The 21,396-nt window shown below is 43.1% G+C and overlaps 1 protein-coding gene across 1 annotated transcript; it reads left to right on the forward strand.

Moving 5' to 3' along the window:
- The first annotated feature begins 2,860 nt into the window (after positions 1-2,860).
- Positions 2,861-20,757, forward strand: gna15 (G protein subunit alpha 15). Its single transcript, XM_008122578.3, has 8 exons — positions 2,861-2,999; positions 7,014-7,358; positions 10,659-10,843; positions 12,885-13,039; positions 13,283-13,411; positions 13,599-13,728; positions 18,170-18,323; positions 20,035-20,757. The coding sequence occupies exons 2-8, from the start codon at positions 7,034-7,036 to the stop codon at positions 20,277-20,279; spliced, it is 1,323 nt and encodes a 440-aa protein (XP_008120785.2). The 5' UTR covers positions 2,861-2,999; positions 7,014-7,033; the 3' UTR covers positions 20,280-20,757.
- The last annotated feature ends 639 nt before the right edge of the window (positions 20,758-21,396 follow it).

Genomic DNA, 21,396 nt, shown 5'->3' on the forward strand with positions numbered 1-21,396 from the left:
TCCTGTCCATACCTCCTATCAGCTTCACACCCATATAGTCCATACTCATCGATTATAATAACTAGCTTGGGTAGCTGCCATTGCCCGGGTTATTGGAAAAAGTCAATGCATATGGTTGAGGATTAACTACAACTGACATCATGCCAGGTTAACCCCGAGAAACTGTTGGGGCTTCACTGTGCTCTCTGGCCTTTTGATTTTATATGTTTACTAGCTTGGGGACCTGGCGGTGCCCGGGTTATTAGAAGAAGGCACTGTTTGTTTTGGGATGTGAGGAAATATCACTTTAGTTTGGTCCAGATCTGTTGTTGTCTGGGTCCAGTGCAGTCTGGATAAGGGTGAACTACAACTTCCAGATTCCCAGGACAATCACCCCCAACATAGGCCTGTATGCACAATTGGCCATGTTGGGCCTGTGCCCCAAATATAGTCCACATCTGATGTCAGCAGGGTTCAGTACGTTCTGGATGCAAGTGAACTATAACTCCCAAAATCAAGGTCCATTCCTCTAAACCCCTGCAGTATGTTTAGTTGGTCATGGGGCTCCTCTGTGGCAAGTTTGGTCCAGATCCATTGGTGTTTGGGTTCACAGTGCTCTCGAACTTTGGTGAACTACAACTCCCGCAAATCGAGGTGAATCTCCCCCAAAGACCTCCAGTATTTTTTGCTGGTTGTGGGGATTCTGTGTGCCAAGTTTGGTCCAGTTCCATCTTTGGTGGAGTTCAGAGTGCCCATGGATTGAAGATGAACTATACATCCCAGGACCTACAACTCCGAAATGTCCAGGCCAATTCCCATCAAAATTGACCAGTATTCAAATTTGGGCTTATCAGGTATGTATGCCAAGTTTGGTCCAGATCCATCATTCTTTGGCTTCATAGTTTGGGTCTGGATATAGGTGAACTACAACTCCCAGATAGAGAGAGAGATAGGATAGATTGATGTATTCGGACTGTTGTTTATATGATAATAATGTTGTATGACACAGCAAACAAGATAGTCATGCTGGATTTCATTTCAAAAAAATCACAAGTCGAACACTTCCCAAGTGTCTAGGACTGTGTGATGTATTTTTGGATGATGCTGCAGATCCCAGTAGGGTGGCCTTTTGCAGTTGGCAGATCGTAATTTTGTCAATGTCTATTGTTTCCAAATGCCGGCTGAGATCTTTTGATGTGCCCATCACCACCGGGACCACCTGCACTGGTTTCTGCCAGAGTCTTTGAAGTTCAATCTTGAGGTCCTGATAGCGGCTGAGTTTTTCCTGTTGTTTTTCGTCAATGCGACTGTCACCTGGGATGGCGACATCAATGATCCAAACCTTTTTCTTTTTCACAACTGTGATGTCTGGTGTGTTGTGTTCCAGAACTTTGTCAGTCTGGATTTGGAAGTCTCACAGTATCTTTGCGTGTTCATTTTCCAATACTTTTGCAGGTTTGTGATCCCACCAGTTCTTTGCTGCTGGCAGGTGGGACTTGAGGCATACGTTCCAATGAATCATTTGGGCCACAGAGTTGTGCCTCTGTTTGTAGTCTGTCTGTGCAATTTTCTTACAGCAGCTGAGGATATGATCCATGGTTTCATCGGTTTCCTTGCACAGTCTGCATTTTGGGTCATCAGCTGATTTTTCGATCTTGGCCTGAATGGCCTTTGTCCTGATGTCTTGCTCCTGGGCTGCAAGGATCAGGCCTTCTGTCTCCTTCTTCAGGATCCCATTCGTGAGCCAAAGTCAGGTCTTCTATTATTATTATTATTATTATTATTATTATTATTATTATTATTATTATTATTATTAATGGCCTTTGTCCTGATGTCTTGCTCCTGGGCTGCAAGGATCAGGCCTTCTGTCTCCTTCTTCAGGGTCCCATTCGTGAGCATATGATAATATATGATAATATATTATTATTATTATTATTATTATTATTATTATTATTATTATTATTTTATTGTATGACACAGCAAACAAGATAGATATGCTGGATTTCGTATTATTATTATTATTATTATTATTATTATTATTATTATTATTATTATTATTATTGAAAGAATCCTAGAGTAAGGCCACCCAACCCAGCCCCATTCTGCTACATAGGAAAAGCATAGTCAAAGCACTCCTGACAGATGGCCATCCAGCACTACAAGATAGATATGCTGGATTTCGTATTGTTATTATTATTATTACTATTATTATTATTGAAAGAATCCTAAAGTAAGGCCACCCAAGCCAGCCCCATTCTGCTACATAGGAAAAGCACAGTCAAAGCACTCCCGACAGATGGCCATCCAGCACTACAAGATAGATATGCTGGATTTCGTATTATTATTATTATTATTATTATTATTATTGAAAGAATCCTAAAGTAAGGCCACCCAACCCAGCCCCATTCTGCTACAAAGGAAAAGGACAGTCAAAGCACTCCCGACAGAAGGCCATCCAGCACTACAAGATAGATATGCTGGATTTCGTATTATTATTATTATTATTGAAAGAATCCTAAAGTAAGGCCACCCAACCCAGCCCCATTCTGCTACAAAGGAAAAGGACAGTCAAAGCACTCCCGACAGAAGGCCATCCAGCACTACAAGATAGATATGCTGGATTTCGTATTATTATTATTATTATTGAAAGAATCCTAAAGTAAGGCCACCCAACCCAGCCCCATTCTGCTACAAAGGAAAAGGACAGTCAAAGCACTCCCGACAGAAGGCCATCCAGCACTACAAATAAAATATGTACCGTGTATGCATTCGATCGCATATCGTCTCACCCTTGGCTTCAAAGCTTTGTTATCCTTTTGCACAAACAACCTTCCTTCCGGCTTGGGTTCTTCTTCTTCTTCTTCTTCTTCTTCCGGCGGAGGTTTTGCAAGTTTCGAAAAAGGAGGAAGGAGAGCATTTGCAAACTTTTCAAACAGAAAGACAAGCGTCCTCGGACCTTCCTTTGGGGCTCGGAATCGACCCCAAAGGACCTCAAAAGCCCCGCCGTTTTTGCCATCACGGTAAGTCCCGACGCAAGGCAGGGCCTGTGGAACTCCCTGCTGCAGGAAATCCAACTCTCTTCATTCAGATTCAATTGTTATAGTGTGTTGAGATCGTTGTGTGCTGCGTTTTGTGTTCTTCATCATAGAATCCTAGAGTTGGAAGAGACCCCAAGGGCCACCCCGTTCTATCATGTGGGAAGACACCATCCGATCCCTCCCGACAGATGGCCACCCAGCCTCATAAACATCATTATTATTATTATTATTATTATTATTATTATTATTATTATTATTATTCTATGATTATGATTAATAATCATAGAATTTTAGAGCTGGAAGAGACCCCAAGGGCCATCTAGTCCGTCCCCATTCTGTCATGTGGGAAGACACCATTCGATCCCTCCCGACAGATGGCCACCCAGCCTCATAGACATTATTATTATTATTATTAGTATTATTATTCTATGATTACGATTAATAATCATAAAATTTTAGAGCTAGAAGAGACCCCAACAGCCATCTAGTCTGACCCAGTTCTATCATGTGGGAAGACACCATCCGATCCCTCCCGACAGATGGCCACCCAGCCTCATAGACATTATTATTATTATTATTCTATGATTATGATTAATAATCAGAATTTTAGAGCTGGAAGAGACCCCAAGGGCCATCTAGTCCGACCCAAGTCTATCATGCGGGAAGACACTATTTGATCCCTCCCGACAGATGGCCACCCAGCCTCAACGACATTATTATTATTATTATTATTATTATTATTATTCTATGATTATGATTAATAATCATAGGATCGTAGAGCTGGAAGAGACCCCAAGGGCCATCTCTTCTGACCCCGTTCTTTCAGGTGAGAAGACACCATCCGATCCCTCCCGACAGATGGCCACCCAGCCTCATAAACATCATCATCATTATTATTATTATTATTATTATTATTATTATTATTATTATTCTATGATTATGATTAATAATCATAGAATCCTATAGATGGAAGAGACCCCAAAGACCATCTAGTCTGACTCTATTTTATCATGCGGGAAGACACCATCCGATCTCTCCTGATAGATGGCCATCTGGCCTCATAAACATTATTATTATTATTATTATTATTATTATTATTATTATTATTATTCTATGATTCTGATTAATAATTATAGAATTTTAGACCTGGAAGAAACCCCAAGGGCCATCTAGTCTAACCGTGTGCTATCATGCGGGAAAACACCATCTGATCCCTCCCGACAGATGGCCACCCATCCTCATAAACATTACAACGTTTATAGAGAAATTGGCATATAAAATCGTAGAACCCTATAGATGGCAGAGAACCCAAAGACCATCTAGTCTGACCCCATTTTATCATGCGGGAAGACACCATCCGATCCCTCCCGACAGATGGCCACCCAGCCTCTGTTTAAAGGTCTCCAGTGAAAGTGTGACTCTGCTCCATTCCACCAACACAAGCCAAGAAGGAGATGTGGCAGTGAAAAAGGCCAATGCGATTCTAGGCTGCCCCCATAGGAGCTCAGTGTCTATTTCTACTCACCTGGAATAATAATAATAATAATAATAATAATAATAATAATAATAATAATAAATATCATGACCATTCATCATTCACTGCACCCTCGCAGTGATGTTGACCGGCTATATCTGCCTAGAAGATCAAGGGGCAGAGGACTCTTACAAGTCAAACAACCAGTCAAAGAAGAAGAACATGCCCTGGCAGAAGATGTAAAGCAAAGTGAAGAACCTGCTTTGATTGAAGTCAAACATCAGAAACTCCTCAAAGCACAGCAGACAAAGAATCAGTACAAGAAAACCACACTACAAACTAGAGCAGAATCAGTACAAGAAAACCGCACTACAAACTAGAGCAGAATCAGTACAAGAAAACCGCACTACAAACTATTGCTGACAGCTGGCACAACAAAACATTGCATGCAAAGTTCCTTGACAAAACTGAAGGAAAAGCTGATAAGGAGAAGACCTGGCTCTGGCTCACGAATGGGACCCTGAAGAAGGAGACAGAAGGCCTGATCCTCGCAGCCCAGGAGCAAGACATCAGAACAAAGGCAATTCAGGCCAAGATCCAAAAAGCAGCTGATGACCCAAAATGCAGACTGTGCAAGGAAACCGACAAAACCATGGATCATATTCTCAGCTGCTGTAAGAAAATTGCACAGACAGACTACAAACAGAGGCACAACTCTGTGGCCCAAAGGATTCAATGGAACTTATGCCTCAAGTCCCACCTCCCAGCAGCAAAGAACTGGTGGGATCTCAAACCTGCAAAAGGATTGGAAAATGAGCACGCAAAGATACTGCGGGACTTCTGAATCCAGACTGACAAAGTTCTGGAACACAACCCACCAGACATCACAGTTGTGGAAAAGAAAAAGGTTTGGATCATTGATGTTGCCATCCCAGGTGACAGTCACATTGACAAAAAGCAACAGGAAAAACTCAGTCGCTATCAGGACCTCAAGATATCTATCTTGTTTGCTGTGTCATAATAAAATAATAATAATAATAATAATAATAATAATAATAATAATAATAATAATAATAATACTGTATGTCCAGTTGTGGGCAAAGCCATGTAAGAGAAGGCAACCACAATGGCTTGGAAATTATGCCTTATATGGAACGGCGTAGAGAACCGGGAAATGTTTAGTCTGGAGAAGCGAAGGTGGAGAAGAGACATACGGAAATATTTGAACAGAAGTTGCGTTGAGCTGAGACACGACGGAGCCACGAGTTCAAATGGCAGGAAAAGAGATGCCACCGAAAAATTAAGGAGACGGCATAGGAGTCCGGAGAAGGTATTTAAATGGCCATCTTTCGGGAGGGATCAGTTGGTGCTGTCCTTAATAGCAGGAGGGGTTCGGAGTGGGTGGCCATCTGTCGGGAAGGATAGGATGGTGCCTTCCTTGATGACAGAAGGGGGTCGGATTGGATGGCCATCTGTCGGGATAATAATAATAATAATAATAATAATAATAATAATAATAATGTATTATTATTATGAATTATGATTGACGCAATGACATTGTATGACACAGCAAACAAGATAGATGCTGGATTTAGTTATTATTATTATTATTATTATTATTATTATTATTATTATTATTATTAGAAACACAAGATGAGTCCACAGCACACTCTATTATTATTATTATTATTATTATTATTATTATTATCATCATCATCATCACATTATTATTATTATTATTTGAAACACGATGAGTCCACAGCACACTCTATTATTATTATTGTATTATTATTATTAACACATTATTATTATTATTAACACATTATTATTATTATTATTATTATTTGAAACACAAGATGAGTCCACAGCACACTCTATTATTATTATTATTGACAAATTATTATTATTGTTATTTGAATACAAGATGAGTCCACAGCACACTCTATTATTATTATCATCATCATCATCATCATCATCACCACCACCACCACCACATTATTATTATTATTATTATTATTATTATTATTATTATTATTATTATTATTATTATTATTTTATTATGACACAGCAAACAAGATAGATATTATTATTATTATTATTATTATTATTATTATTATTATTATTATTATTATTATTGTATCAGTGTAGATCTAGCCTTAGCAAAACTACTTGGAGGTGGCTTCTCTTATCTTCATGCATTCAAACCATCTTGCAGACACTCTATTAGTATTATTATTATTATTAACACATTATTATTATTATTATTATTATTATTATTATTATTATTATTATTATTATTATTGTTGTTGTATCAGTGTAGATCTAGCATTAGCAAAACCACTCGGAGGTGGCTTCTCTTATCTTCGTTCATTCAAACCATCTTGCAGACATTATTATTATTATTATTATTATTATTATTATTATTATTATTATTATTATTATCGTGACCTCTTGGCTCAAGTCTTCGTCTGTGAAATGTTGGGGAATAATCTTGAATTTCCATTGTTTTTTCTCCTCTTGAGCAAGGGAATGGCGCAAGGCTATGATCAAGGCTTGCAGACCATGGGACCGTGATCTAAACAATTCTCCGGATCCGTTCTTTCTGCTGAAATCCGATCTGGAGGTGGGCACCTCCTTCCAGGGTGGCGGAAAGATTCGCCGTCCGAGAACATTCGGAAGGCGACTTTATCCGCATTTTCATGCGTCCCGATCTGGATATATCCCCGAAACTCCTTCCATCATGTTCTGGTGCTTTTGCCTTTTGTCGGAGGACGAGAAGAGAGCCGTCGCCATCGACAGAGAGATCAACCGGCTTCTCCAGGAGCAAAAGAAGAAGGACCGGTGGGAACTGAAGCTCCTTTTGCTGGGTGAGCGCCCATTTATTATTATTATTATTATTATTATTATTATTATTATTATTATTATTATTATTATTATTATTTTATTATGACACAGCAGACAAGATAAATATGCTGGATTTCGTATCACAAAATCACAAGTCGAACACTTCCCAAGTGTCTAGGACTGTGTGATGTATTTTTGGATGATGTGTGCAGATCCCAGTAGGGTGGCCTTTTGCAGTTGGCAGATTGTAATTATGTCAATGTCTATCGTTTCCAAATGCCAGCTGAGATCTTTTGGCACGGCACCCAGTGTGCCCATCACCACCGGGACCACCTGCCCTGGTTTCTGCCAGAGTCTTTGAAGTTCAATCTTGAGGTCCTGAGAGCGGCTGAGTTTTTCCTGTTGTTTTTCGTCAATGCGACTGTCACCTGGGATGGCGACATCTATGATCCAGACCTTTTTCTTTTCCACAACTGTGATGTCTGGTGTGTTGAGTTCCAGAACTTTGTCAGTCTGGATTCAGAAGTCCCACAGTATCTTTGCGTGTTCATTTTCCAATACTTTTGCAGGTTTGTGATCCCACCAGGTCTTTGCTGCTGGGAGGTGGTACTTGAGGCATAAGTTTCAATGAATCATTTGGGCCACATGGTTGTGCCTCTGTTTGTAGTCTGTCTGTGCGATTTTCTTACAGCAGCTGAGGATATGATCCATGGTTTCGTCGGTTTCCTTGCACAGTCTGCATTTTGGGTCATCATCGGTTTTCGATCTTGGCCTGAATGGCCTTTGTCCTGATGTCTTGCTCCTGGGCTGCAAGGATCAGGCCTTCTGTCTCCTTCTTCAGGGTCCCATTCGTGAGCCAGAGCCAGGTCTTCTCCTTCTCAGCTTTTCCTTCAATTTTGTCAAGGAACTTTCCATGCAATGTTTTGTTGTGCCAGCTGTCAGCTCTAGTTTGTAGTGCGGTTTTCTTGTACTGGTTTTTTGTCTGCTGTGCTTTGAGGAGTTTCTGATTTTTGACTTCAGTTAAAGCAGGTTCTTCACTTTGCTTTACATCTTCTGCCAGGGCATGTTCTTCTTCTTTGACTGCTTGTTTTACTTATTATTATTATTATTATTATTATTATTATTATTATTATTAAGAGCTGCAGGAAGTTGTGGGAGACGTAGCCAATTCCTCTTCTTTGACTGCTTGTTATTATTATTATTAATAATAATAGCTTGGGGTCCCGGCGGTGCCCGGGTTATTAGTCGACGGCATTGAGTTGTTTGGGGATGTGAGGAAATATCACTTAAGTTTGGTCCAGATCCATCATCAGCTGGGTTCAGTGCTGTTTATATAAGGGTGAACTACAACTCCCAGAGCCAAAGGAGAATCACCCCGAAACCCTGCCTGTATGTACAGTTGGGCATGATGAGGCCGTGTGCCAAGTTTGGTCCAGATCCGAAGTTGGCTGGGTTCAGTGCTGTCTATATAAGGGTGAACTATAACTCCCAGAGCCAAAGGACCTAGCAACCCGAAAGATAGTTGCATCTATCAAGTAGGAAATAAGGTACCTCTTATAAAGTGGGGAGGCAAATTTAACTAATTTATGACGTTGGAATGAGGAAGTGCCGTCGCAGTGGATCAACCTATTTACGTACTGCCGCCTGACCTTGTGGAAGGAGAGTGCTGTATCCAAAAGACACAGGCAAAAGCTGCTCTGTTTGGAACAGGGAAGATGGCCGCCTCTTTTGCGGCCTAGCACAATGGAGCCAGGCTGCAAGGCCTGAAACGTGTTAGCAAAATGATCTAAGGCAGCTTGGATTGGGGCTTTCGGGGCTAGAAGTGTTCATAAGCATATCATTAAAAAGATAATAACAATGTTCTCTGCTGTCTTTTGAGGAAAGTAGGGCCTTACAAAGAAGTTGAAAGCTGAGGCAAGATGGCGTCCCCTTTTGGGCCTAGCGGCGTGGGGCCAGCCTGGAAGGCCTTAAACATGTCAGCAGAGGGGCCAAAGGGGGCCATCCGTTGTCAGTGGGTTCATGGATCGTAGGGGTGATGTGTGTCAAGTTTGGTCCAGGTCCGGCCTTCCTGGTGGTCCCAGTGGTGTTTTTTATTACCAAAGTGTAGGCCGAAAGCTGTTAACTGTCCCAAAGCTAGCATCATTCTGAGGAGATAAGTAGGCCGAACGAAGCCAGTTGGTAGTAGTTTTTCCCTCAGCAATCCCAGTGGCCTGTGAAAGTGGCGGCCAATCAGAGCTGGCCCATATTCCGGCCGGCCAATCAGAAAGCTGATCCATATTCCGCCAGGCCAATCAAAACGCGAGCACATATTCCGCCAGGCCAATCAAAACGCTGATACATACTCCGATTTCACTTTTATTATATATATATAGATTACTATTAGCTGTGCCCTGACACGTGTTGCTGTGGCTTATGGGAATGCTTTGTTGGCCAAGCGGAATAGCAATGAATAGCCTTGCAGCCTCAAAAGCCTGAACCCTGGCTGTACCCCAGTGGGGTTACTAGGAGACAAAGTGGGCGGGGCCTAAAGGGGGCGGGGCCTACCCTTCTGACCAGCAACCAGGGTTGAAAACGGCTCTTCCTCGTTCTCTAATTTCTTTTCCAGGATTTTTTTGATTGAAAAACATAGGTTGGATGACTATGTCCTTTGTGGCCAAATTTGGTGTGATTTGGTCCAGTGGTTCAGTGTTGTTTATTCAGTCCTACAAACGTACATTACATTTTTATAGCACAAAATGCATAAGGTTATGGGTGAACTACAACTCACATCATGCCAGGTAAACTCCCAGATACTTAAGGTTTGGGCAATTTTGCTCTGGATGCATCATGGGTGGGGTTCAATGTGCTCCCCGGCTGTAGGGTAAACTACAACTCCCACTATGGTGAGTCAGTCCCCTCAAACTCAGTAGGTTGAGTGAGTCATGGGGGTTCTGTGTACAAAATTTGGTCCAGATCCATCATCAGTGGAGGTCACAGTTTCCCTGGTTGTGGGTGAACTACAACTCCCAGAAAGGAAGGTCCGCTCCCTAACCCTAACCCAAACCCCTCCAGTCATCAAATTTTGACATATCAGGTCTGTGTGCCAAGTTGGTCCAGATCCATTGGTGTTTGGGTTCGCCGTGCTCTCTGGATGTAGGTGAACTACAATTCTCATAAATCAAGATGAATTTTCCCCAAACACCTCCTGTATCTTTTGCTGGTCATGGGGGTTCGGTGTGCCAAGTCTGGTCCAATTCCATCTTTGGTGGAGTTCAGAGTGCTCTTAGATTGCAGGTGAACTATACATCCCAAATAATCAGGTCGATTCTTCTGCTCCTCTTTAGGCACCGGCGAGAGCGGGAAGAGCACCTTCATCAAACAGATGCGGATCATCCACGGGGTGGGCTACACAGAGGAGGACCGCAAGGCCTTCGCCAAGATCGTCTACCAGAACATCTTCATGTCCATCCAGGCCATGATCAAGGCCATGGAGACTCTACAGATCCCGTATGAAAGTCCGGAGAACGTGGTGAGTTGGAACCCAGTTTGAGTGGCGACGGGTAGATGAAACTCTCTGATCTTCGGGTGAAAAGCACACATCTGTTTTAGATGGATTAGGGATCAACTGGTTTTTCAGTAATAGGCAGTAAGACCACCTAAAGCTTCGGAGAGCTTCTGTTCAACCATTTCCAAGCTCTCAACTGGTTTTTCAGTAATAGGCAGTAAGACCACCTAAAGCTTCGGAGAGCTTCTGTTCAACCATTTCCAAGCTCTCAACTGGTTTTTCAGTCATAGGCAGTAAGACCACCTAAAGCTTCGGAGAGCTTCTGTTCAACCATTTCCAAGCTCTCAACTGGTTTTTCAGTCATAGGCAGTAAGACCACCTAAAGCTTCGGAGAGCTTCTGTTCAACCATTTCCAAGCTCTCAACTGGTTTTTCAGTCATAGGCAGTAAGACCACCTAAAGCTTCGGAGAGCTTCTGTTCAACCATTTCCAAGCTCTCAACTGGTTTTTCAGTCATAGGCAGTAAGACCACCTAAAGCTTCGGAGAGCTTCTGTTCAACCATTTCCAAGCTCTCAACTGGTTTTTCACTAATAGGCAGTAAGACCACCTAAAGCTTCGGAGAGCTTCTGTTCAACCATTTCCAAGCTCTCAACTGGTTTTTCAGTAATAGGCAGTAAGACCACCTAAAGCTTCGGAGAGCTTCTGTTCAACCATTTCCAAGCTCTCAACTGGTTTTTCACTAATAGGCAGTAAGACCACCTAAAGCTTCGGAGAGCTTCTGTTCAACCATTTAGGTTAGGTGGATCTGTAACGGTTAGGTGGATCTGTAATTGGCTAAGCGAACGAACCCAAAGGGTGCTCACCAATGCGTCGTCTTCATCATGGAAAGAAGTGACAAGTGGAGTGCCGCAGGGCTCCGTCCTGGGCCCGGTTCTGTTCAACATCTTTATTAACGACTTAGACGAAGGGTTAGAAGGCACGATCATCAAGTTTGCAGACGACACAAAACTGGGAGGGATAGCTAACACTCCAGAAGACAGGAGCAGAATTCAAAACGATCTTGACAGACTAGAGAGATGGGCCGAAACTAACAAAATGAAGTTCAACAGGGACAAATGCAAGATACTTCACTTCGGCAGAAAAAATGGAAATCAAAGAGACAGAATGGGGGACGATGCCTGGCTTGACAGCAGTGTGTGCGAAAAAGACCTTGGAGTCCTCGTGGGGAGGAAGATGAACATGAGCCAACAATGTGATGCGGCTGCTAAAAAAGCCAATGGGATTCTGGCCTGCATCAAGAGGGGAATAGCGTCTAGATCCAGGGAAGTCATGCTCCCCCTCTTTCTATTCTGCCTTGGTCAGACCACTTTACCTGGAATCACACTGTGTCCAATTTTGGGCACCACAGTTGAAGGGAGATGTTGACAAGCTGGAAAGCGTCCAGAGGAGGGCAACTAAAATGATTAAGGGTCTGGAGAACAAGCCCTATGAGGAGCGGCTTAAAGAGCTGGGCATGTTTAGCCTGCAGAAGAGAAGGCTGAGAGGAGACATGAGAGCCATCTACAAATACGTGAAGGGAAGTCATAGGGAGGAGGGAGGGAGCTTGTTTTCTGCTGCCCTGCAGACTAGGACAAGGCTTCAAACTACAGGAAAGGAGATTCCACCTGAACATCAGGAAGAACTTCCTCACTGTGAGAAGGGCTGTTCGACAGTGGAACTCTCTCCCCGGGGCCGTGGTGGAGGCTCCTTCCTTGGAGGCTTTTAAGCAGAGGCTGGATGGCCATCTGTCGGGGGTGCTTTGAATGCGATTTCCTGCTTCTTAGCAGGGGGTTGGACTAGATGGCCCATGTGGTCTCTTCCAACTCTACTATTCTATGATTCTATGATTCTATGATTTCCAAGCTCTCAAGTGGTTTTTCAGTCATAGGCAGTAAGACCACCTAAAGCTTCTGAGAGCTTCTGTTCAACCATTTCCAAGCTCTCAACTGGTCGAATCGCCTCCCATCCATGAGTGTATAGGTTGGGTTTTTGATTTAACCCAATTCGATTTTGATTTCCTTCCTAGCAAAAGGCCCGGTTGCTCCTGGGAGTCGATGCCTACAAGGCCACTACGTTAGAAGCGGAGCAAGCGAGGAGCATCGCCAGCCTCTGGAAGGATGCCGGGATTCGCACCTGCTACCTGAGGCGGAGGGAGTATCACCTGCTGGATTCCACCCCTTAGTAAGTCCCTTCGCCCCGTCCCTTGAGGATAAAATCGGATCTACGAGAGTTGAATACAGTTCCATTTGGCGGGAAGCCTTAGCATTGAACGGTTGTGTTGTTAAAGTGCGAAGTACAGAACCCTGCGCAGACGGGGAAGCCTTAGCATTGGACGGTTGTGTTGTTAAAGCGCGAAGTATGGAACCCTGCGCAGAAATCTGGATGGATTTCGGTCTCGTGATTCTGGTGGCTCTTGTCTTTCAGTTTCCTGTCGCACCTCGAGCGCATTGCAGCGGAGGGTTATGTGCCCAGCGCCCAGGATATCTTACGGACCCGCGTCCCGACCACCGGCATCAACGAGTACTGTTTCCTGGTCCAAAAGGTCACACTAAGGTGAGAAAACATAGCTTTGGGTATCGTTAGAGATCACCCAGTGGCGGAGCATGCTGATAGTTGGAACACGTAGAATCCGCTGGTTTCTAAAGCTTCGGAGAGCTTCTATTCAACCATTTCAAGTGATGGCATGATCGTCAGCATAGATGAAACCACGAGTAACCTTCACAACATCTTCTGTTTGTAGGATTGTCGACGTCGGCGGGCAGAAGTCGGAGCGCCGGAAGTGGATCCACTGCTTCGAAAACGTGATCGCGTTGATCTACTTGGCGTCGCTCAGCGAATACGACCAATCCCTGGAGGAGAACAGCAGTGAAGTAAGGCCCAGGGAGGGAAATTAAACCTGGTTTGAATTGAACAGTGGAACTCACTGCCTCGGAATCCGGTGGAGGCTCTTTCTGTGGAGGCTGGATGGCCATCTGTTGAGAGTGTTTTGATTGTGTTTTTCCTGCAGAAGGGATTTGGTCTGGATGGCCCTTGGGGGTCTCTTCCAACTCTAGGATTCTATTATTAGTATTATTAGTTTCCTGTATCAATTTAACAATATAATAATATATAATACTCACGTTATACTATACTAATATTATAATATATTAGCTTTGCCCGGCCATGTGTTGCTATGGCTTATGGGAATCCTTTGTTGGCCAGGTGGAATAGCAGTGAATAGCCTTGCAGTCTCAAAGCCTGGCCGTTTTCTGGAGTAGCTGGAGCTTTTTGTTGTATGAACGTAGAGGCATGGATGAGGGGTTGTGCTGCCAAGTTTAGTGTTTCTGGGATGTGTAGTTTTGTTGTTTTGTCCTCGGCCAAAAGTTTAGTTGTTTTGTCCGATGCCGTGATTCCATTACCCTTTTATATATATAGATGTAATCTCTCTCTATATATAAAAGGGTAATGGAATCACGGCACCGGACAAAACAACTAAACTAAATGCCCCACAACCTCAAAAATTGGCAGCACAACCTCTCATCTACGCCTCTACGTTCATACAACAAAAAGAAAAGAAAAATAAAGTCCGCGTGGCCGGGCACAGCTAGTATACATATAATATTGATAATAATATGATAATGTAATACAATATAATAATAATACACTATTATGATTGTATATTTATATTACGTGTAATATTACTAATAATATTGCAATATAGTCATATAGTACAATATAATAATATATAATGCTTATAGAATGCTTCTATTGTGCTGTACTAATAACATAATATAATATATATTAGGAATCCCTCTGGTTAGGAAGCAGCCTGGCTTTGAAGCTGCAAGGCTGTTCCATCATGGCAACATTTTTTAAAAGTGGTGTTAGGCTCCGCACACAGCTATGAGGTCCCCAGGAGTTCTCTGCGCATGTGCAGTAAGCAACGGGAGTGTTTTCTGTTATGTGGACTTTATTTTTCTAGGTTTTTTTGATTGAAAGACATAGATGGGATGACTATGTCCTTTGTGGCCAAATTTGGTGCGATTTGGTCCAGTGGTTTTGTTGTTTACTCCAGGGGAAAAACGCACATTACATTTTTATATAGATAGATAGAAGATAATTGACATTAAAATGGACGAAAATCCAGACAAGACTTTTTTGATTGAAAGACATAGATGGGATGACTATGTCCTTTGTGGCCAAATTCGGTGTGATTTGGTCCAGTGGTTTTGTAGTTTACTCCATGGGAAAAACGCACATTACATTTTTATATATATAGATATAATATAATATAATATAATATAATATAATATAATATAATATAATATAATATAATATAATATAATATAATGGTGTCTTCATCTCTGGCAGAAGGGTTGTACTGGGTGGGCCTTGGCGTCTCTTACGAATCTATGGACTCCTATGACATGCTACCAATTATTATTATTATTATTATTATTATTATTATTATTATTATTATTATTATTAGCTGTGCCCGGCCACGCGTTGCTGTGGCTTATGGGAATGCTTTGTTGGCCAGGTGGAATAGCAGTGAATAGCCTTACAGCCTCAAAACCTGAACCCTGGCTGTACCTCGGCACCATTGTGGCCAAGAGGGTTGCTAGGAGACGAAGTGGGCGGGGCCTGAAGGGGGCGGGGCCTACCCTTCTGACCAGCAACCAGGGTTGAAAACGACTCTTCCTCGTTCTCTAATTTGGACTTGATTTTCCGGGCTTTTTTGTTTGAAAGACATAGATTGGACGACTATGTCTTTTGTGGCCAAATTTGGTGCTATTGGGTTCAGTGGTTTTGTTGTTTACTCAGTCCTACAAACGTACATCACATTTTTATATATATAGATTAACCCATGTTTTTTCCAGGTTTTTTTGTTTGAAAGACATAGATTGGATGACTATGTCTTTTGTGGCCAAATTTGGTGCGATTGGGTTCAGTGGTTTTGTTGTTTACTCAATCCTACAAACGTACATTACATTTATATATATATACTAGCTGTGCCCGGCCACGCGTTGCTGTGGCGAAGTCTGGTGGTATGGGAAATAAAGTATTGAGGAATTGGTGGTAGTTAAGGTAAAGAGTAAACGTTTTCCCCTGACATTAAGTCCAGTCGTGTCCGACTTTGGGGGTTAGTGGTTATCTCTATTTGTAAGCTTGAAGAGCTGGCGTTGTCCGTAGACTCCTCCAAGGTCATGTGGTATGACTGCATGGAGTACCGTAACCTTTCCGCTGGAGTGGTACCTATTCATCTACTCTCATTTGAATGTTTTTGAACTTTAGGGTTGGGAGAAGTTGGGGCTAACAGTGGGGGCTCTGTCTGTTCCTCGAATTCAAACCTGCAACCTTTCGGTCCAGAAGTTTAGCAGCTCAGCGCTTTAACACGCTGCACCATCAGGGGTATTATTTTCGAAAGGTTGTGAATATACAATATTTTTGATTGTTTTTGTCTGTTGGAGGGAAGTATGAATGCTGCAATTAGGAAAAATGATTAGCATGTAATGACCTTGTAGCTTTAAAGCCTGGCTGTTTCCTCCCTGAGTGAATTTTTTGTTGGGAGGTGTTAGCTGGCCGTGATTGTTTCCTCTCTGGAATTTCCTTGTTTTCAGAGTGGTGTTGTGTGTGATATTTTATGTGCTTCTACTGTCTGTGACCCTCAGAAAACAGAGGATTTGCCAGACTTTGGCGATGGGAATACTTTGTTGGGAGGTGTTAGCTGGCCCTGATTGTTTCCTGTCTGGAATTCCCGTTTTCAGAGTGGTGTTGTTTATTTAGTGTTGTGATTGTAGAGATTATATTGTTGTGTATTACTGCACCACAGTAATTATTTCATCTTACAGTAGAATCTCAGTTATCCAACATTTGGTAATGCAATGTTCTGGATTATCCAATGTAGTCTGCGTTTTAGTAGTCAATTTTTGTGTATTCAGTGTTTTAAATTGTGATACTTTTTCTGTCAAATTTGTTGTATAACATGATGTTTTGGTGGCTAATTTGTATAATGATTCCCTAATTTGATGTTTAATTGGGATTTCCTGAATCCGTTCTTATTATCCAACATATTCAGTTATGCAATGTTGTGCTGGGATGTTTATGTTGGATAAGTGAGATTCTACTGTATATTTATAATTTTGCAAGGAAGGCGTTTGCGCCATCCCCCGGGCCCTGGAAAAGGGTAAATAAGAGAAGAGGAGAAGGCGCTCTGTACGTGCTCAGGGGCCAGGCGGGAGGCGTGGCGGGGTGAGGTCTGCCCTTCCCCTTTGCCCCTCCATCCCGGCCCTTCCCCTCCTACCGGAGGTGGCGCCGGTGTGGTGGTGGGTTGTAGGCCAGGCAAGAGCGGGCTCCAGTGGAGGCGCAGGCCTGGGGCGTCGCGGCTTCCTCCCGCCTCCGCGCTTCCCGATGCCGGCCTCCATGTTCTTCCCGCGGAGGAGGAGGAGGACAGGAGGAGGCCTGAGCAACGGCGAGGAGGAGGAGGGGAACCGGGCCAGGAAGGCGGGCAACGTGGTGCTCGTCCGCCGCTGCAGGCCCGAGAGGAAGAGAAAGGGGTGGGAAAGGCTTCCCCTCCACACAGAGGGAGAGAGGCAGGACTCGCTTTCCCAGAAGTGCCTGGCGCGGCAATGACAGTGTTGGCGCCAAAAACCAGGAAGGTCCCGAGGGAGGGACCTTTTTGTTTTCCAGGCGAGAGGTGAGGGCAGGGAAGGGTCGGCTGAGGCCCTCCGGGTGTTTTGGAGTAGAACTCCCGATTCGAGGATGGGGAGCTCAGCCTCGTGAGGCGGAGATGTGCCTTCTCCTGCAGAGTCCCTGGCTTCGGCGGTGGAGGAGGTGCAAGAGAGGGAGGGAGGGGAACGGTTCTGTGTGTGTGCGCGCGCGCGGAAAGAGTTGGGAGGACTGTGTTTCTGCGCGTGCGCAGATTGCCTGTTGTGTTTTTTTGGTGGTGTGATTGTGTTTTTTGTTTGATTATGTTGTATCTTACTGGAGGCGGGGATGATGGATTGCGTTGCCAATTTTAGAGTTTGGGGGAGCTGTAGATTTGTTGTTTTGTCCATCGCCGTGATGCCATCACTCTTTTATATATATAGATAAATTGTATGTAACTATAACTTGTAAGCCGCCCTGAGTCCCCTTCAGGGTGAGAAGGGCGGGATATAAATGTCGCTAATAAATAATAGCAAATAAATAATTAAGCAGAGGCTGGATGACTATCTATTGGGAGGGCTTGTATGGTAGTTTTCCTGCATCAAGACAGATGGCCTTTGGGGGTCCCTTCCGAGTCTAGGATTCTAGGATTCATGCTCTCCCGCCTCCTCTCCTTCCCATCAGAACCGGATGCAAGAAAGTCTGGATCTTTTCCGAACCATCCTGGACCTGCCTTGGTTCTCGAAGGCCTCCATCATCCTCTTCCTCAACAAAGTAGACATTCTGGAGGAGAAGATCCTGAGCTCGGACTTGGCGGCCTATTTCCCGGGATTCACAGGTAATTCTTCCCCGGTTCCCATTCAAAATATTTCTCTACGTGCCATAGAAAAGCATAGGAAAGGGTTATAGGAGAGGCAGTGGGCGGAGTTATGCAAATCCCACACCAATGCAGAGAGTCAGGAACACTGGGGTGTATGTGGTGGAGGAAAAACAGACAATCTAGGATTGAAATGAAAGCCTTCATGTGGATGGTGGGCAGTGTGGTGTTTGTGGAGGTTATTGGACATGTTCACGGCACTCGCCATAACCTGCAATGTCATTGGAGGGAGGGCCATTGGTGTCTCCTGAGAAGTGGGAGATATAACTATTTGTAGAAGTGGGAGCTTGTCTGTGTGAGTGGACACCCCAGCCACACATATACACACATATTTTCACTTTTATTATGTGTATAGATTATTATTACTGCTTTGATTGAAGTCAAAAATCAGAAACTCTTCAAAGCACAGCAGACAAAGAATCAGTACAAGAAAACCGCACTACAAACTAGAGCAGAATCAGTACAAGAAAACCGCACTACAAACTAGAGCTGGCAGCTGGCACAACAAAACATTGCATGGAAAGTTCCTTGACAAAATTGAAGGAAAAGCTGACAAGGAGAAGACCTGGCTTTGGCTCAGTCCTAAACGTTTGGGAAGTGTTCAGCTTGTGATTTTGTGATACGAAATCCGGAATATCTATCTTGTTTGCTGTGTCATAAAATAATAATAATAATAATAATAATAATAATAATAATAATAATAATAATAATAATAATTATTATTATTTGAACTTTATTTTCCAGTTTTTTTGTATGTAAGACATAGATTGGATGACGATGTCTTTTGTGGCCAAATTTGGTGCGATTGGGTTCAGTGGTTTTGTTGTTTACTCAGTCCTACAACGTACATTACATTTTTATATATCTAGACTAGCTGTGCCCAGCCACGCGTTGCTGTGGCAAAGTCTGGTGGTATGGGAAATAAAGTATTGAGGAATTGGTGGTAGTTAAGGTAAAGGGTAAACGTTTTCCCTGACATTAAGTCTAGTCATGTCTGACTCTGGGGGTTGGTGCTCATCTCCATTTCTAAGCAGAAGAGCCGGCATTGTCCGTAGACTCCTCCAAGGTCATGGATTATATGGCAGTGTGGAGTCAAGATAATCCAGTTCAAAGCAGATAATATAAGATTATAAATGGGTTATATAGCTGTGTGGAAGGGCCTTGAGTCTACACTGCCATATAATCCAGTGCTAATTTGATAATCTGTGGAAGAGGCCTGAGGCCTAAGTCTGCCTGTCCCCTGGGCTGAGTTGGTTGCTAGGAGACCAAGTGGGCAGAGATTAGTCCTCTAACTGGCAGCAATTGGATAAAAACAATTATTCCTTTCCCTCTAATTAGGACTTTATTTTTCTTTTCTTTTTGTTGTGTCAACCTAGAGGCATGGATGATAGGTTGTGTTGTCAAATTTCGATGTTGGGGGGCCTGTAGTTTTGTTGGTCACCGTGATGCCATCACTCATTTATATATATAGATTATTATTATTATTTTCCCTTCTTTTCAGCCTCGTTTTGTTATTATTTATAAACTGGAGAGGTGTGTTCTTTCTTTGTCTAGTTTCCCTTCTTTTCAACCTTGTTTTATTAATTCAATTAATATTTTATTAGCACTATCGATTCCATGACTCCTGCCTTATTGACGTGTTATCCGTGTCTCAACCCGCAATCTCTCTCAGGTCCGAAACGTGACGCGGCCGCCGCCAAGCGCTTCATCCTCGACATGTACACCGAGGTCTTCGGCCAATCTTCGGCGGCTTCGGATGACGCCTACGGCGCGGGGCCGTCCAACGAGAGCTCCTGGCCCCGGATCCTCTACCCGCACTACACATGTGCCACGGACACGCGGAACATCAGCACCGTGTTCGAGGACATCAAGGACGCTGTCCTGGCCAGCTATTTGGATGAGTTCAACCTCGTCTAATCCCATCAAGGCGGACAAACAAGGACCTTTTCAATCCTCGAACTTGGCGTGACATGTTTCTGGAGCTTCACATGGGACATATATTAGACATGTTCACGGCGCTCGCGATAACCTGTGTCATTGGAGGGAGGGCCAATGGTGTCTCCTGAGCTGTGGGCGCTATAACTATTTGTGGAAATATATTATCTGATACCTGTTGGTTTCGCCGTCCTGGCAAAAGCACCGGTGAGATGTGTTTCTGAGCAACGTTGAGTTGCAGTGAAGAATCCTCGCTCAAGATGCTTGGTATGGAATGAGACATCAAGTGACATTAGCTTTGCAAAAGACTCCTCTGGGTGGAGAACTCAACCGACAGGCTTCTCTGCTTCCGGATTTATTTCGTATTAGTGACATTTATATCTCGCCCTTTTCACCCCGAAGGGGACTCAGGGCGGCTTACAAGTTATATGTACATACAATAAATTATATTATTAGCATAGCACAATATAAGCATTATATATGACTAATAGCTTTGCCCGGTCACGCGTTGCTGTGGCTTATGGGAATCCTTTGTTGGCCAGGTGGAATAGCAGTGAATAGCCTTGCAGTCTCAAAGCCTGGCCGTTTTCTGGAGTAGCTGGAGCTTTTTGCTGTATGAACGTAGAGGCATGGATGAGGGGTTGTGCTGCCAAGTTTAGTGTTTCTGAGATGTGGTTTTGTTGATTTGTCCTAGGCCGAAATGTCAGTACCCTTTTATATATATAGATATTGTACTGTACCACTATATGCAATGGTATGATAATGATGGGGAAATATTATTATTATTATTAGGGAAGAATTCTCTAAAGGGATCTCTAAGTTCTCCAAGGCCACCTTATGGTCACCTTCTAGCAGAAATTGACCATAGAATTGCACTACAGGACCTAGTATTAGTATTATTATCATTACTGAATTATTATTGTTTTTATGGCATGACGATGATGGAATTATTATTATTATTATTATTATTATTATTATTATTATTATTATTTCACATCTGATGTACATGGATGACCTAAAGCTGTATGGGAAAACTGAAACTGAAATCCAGTCTCTAACACAGTCCGAATTTTTAGCACTGATATCAGCATGGAGTTTG

Source organism: Anolis carolinensis, unplaced genomic scaffold (genome assembly GCF_035594765.1).
Source record: "Anolis carolinensis isolate JA03-04 unplaced genomic scaffold, rAnoCar3.1.pri scaffold_7, whole genome shotgun sequence".
NCBI lineage: Eukaryota > Metazoa > Chordata > Lepidosauria > Squamata > Dactyloidae > Anolis > Anolis carolinensis.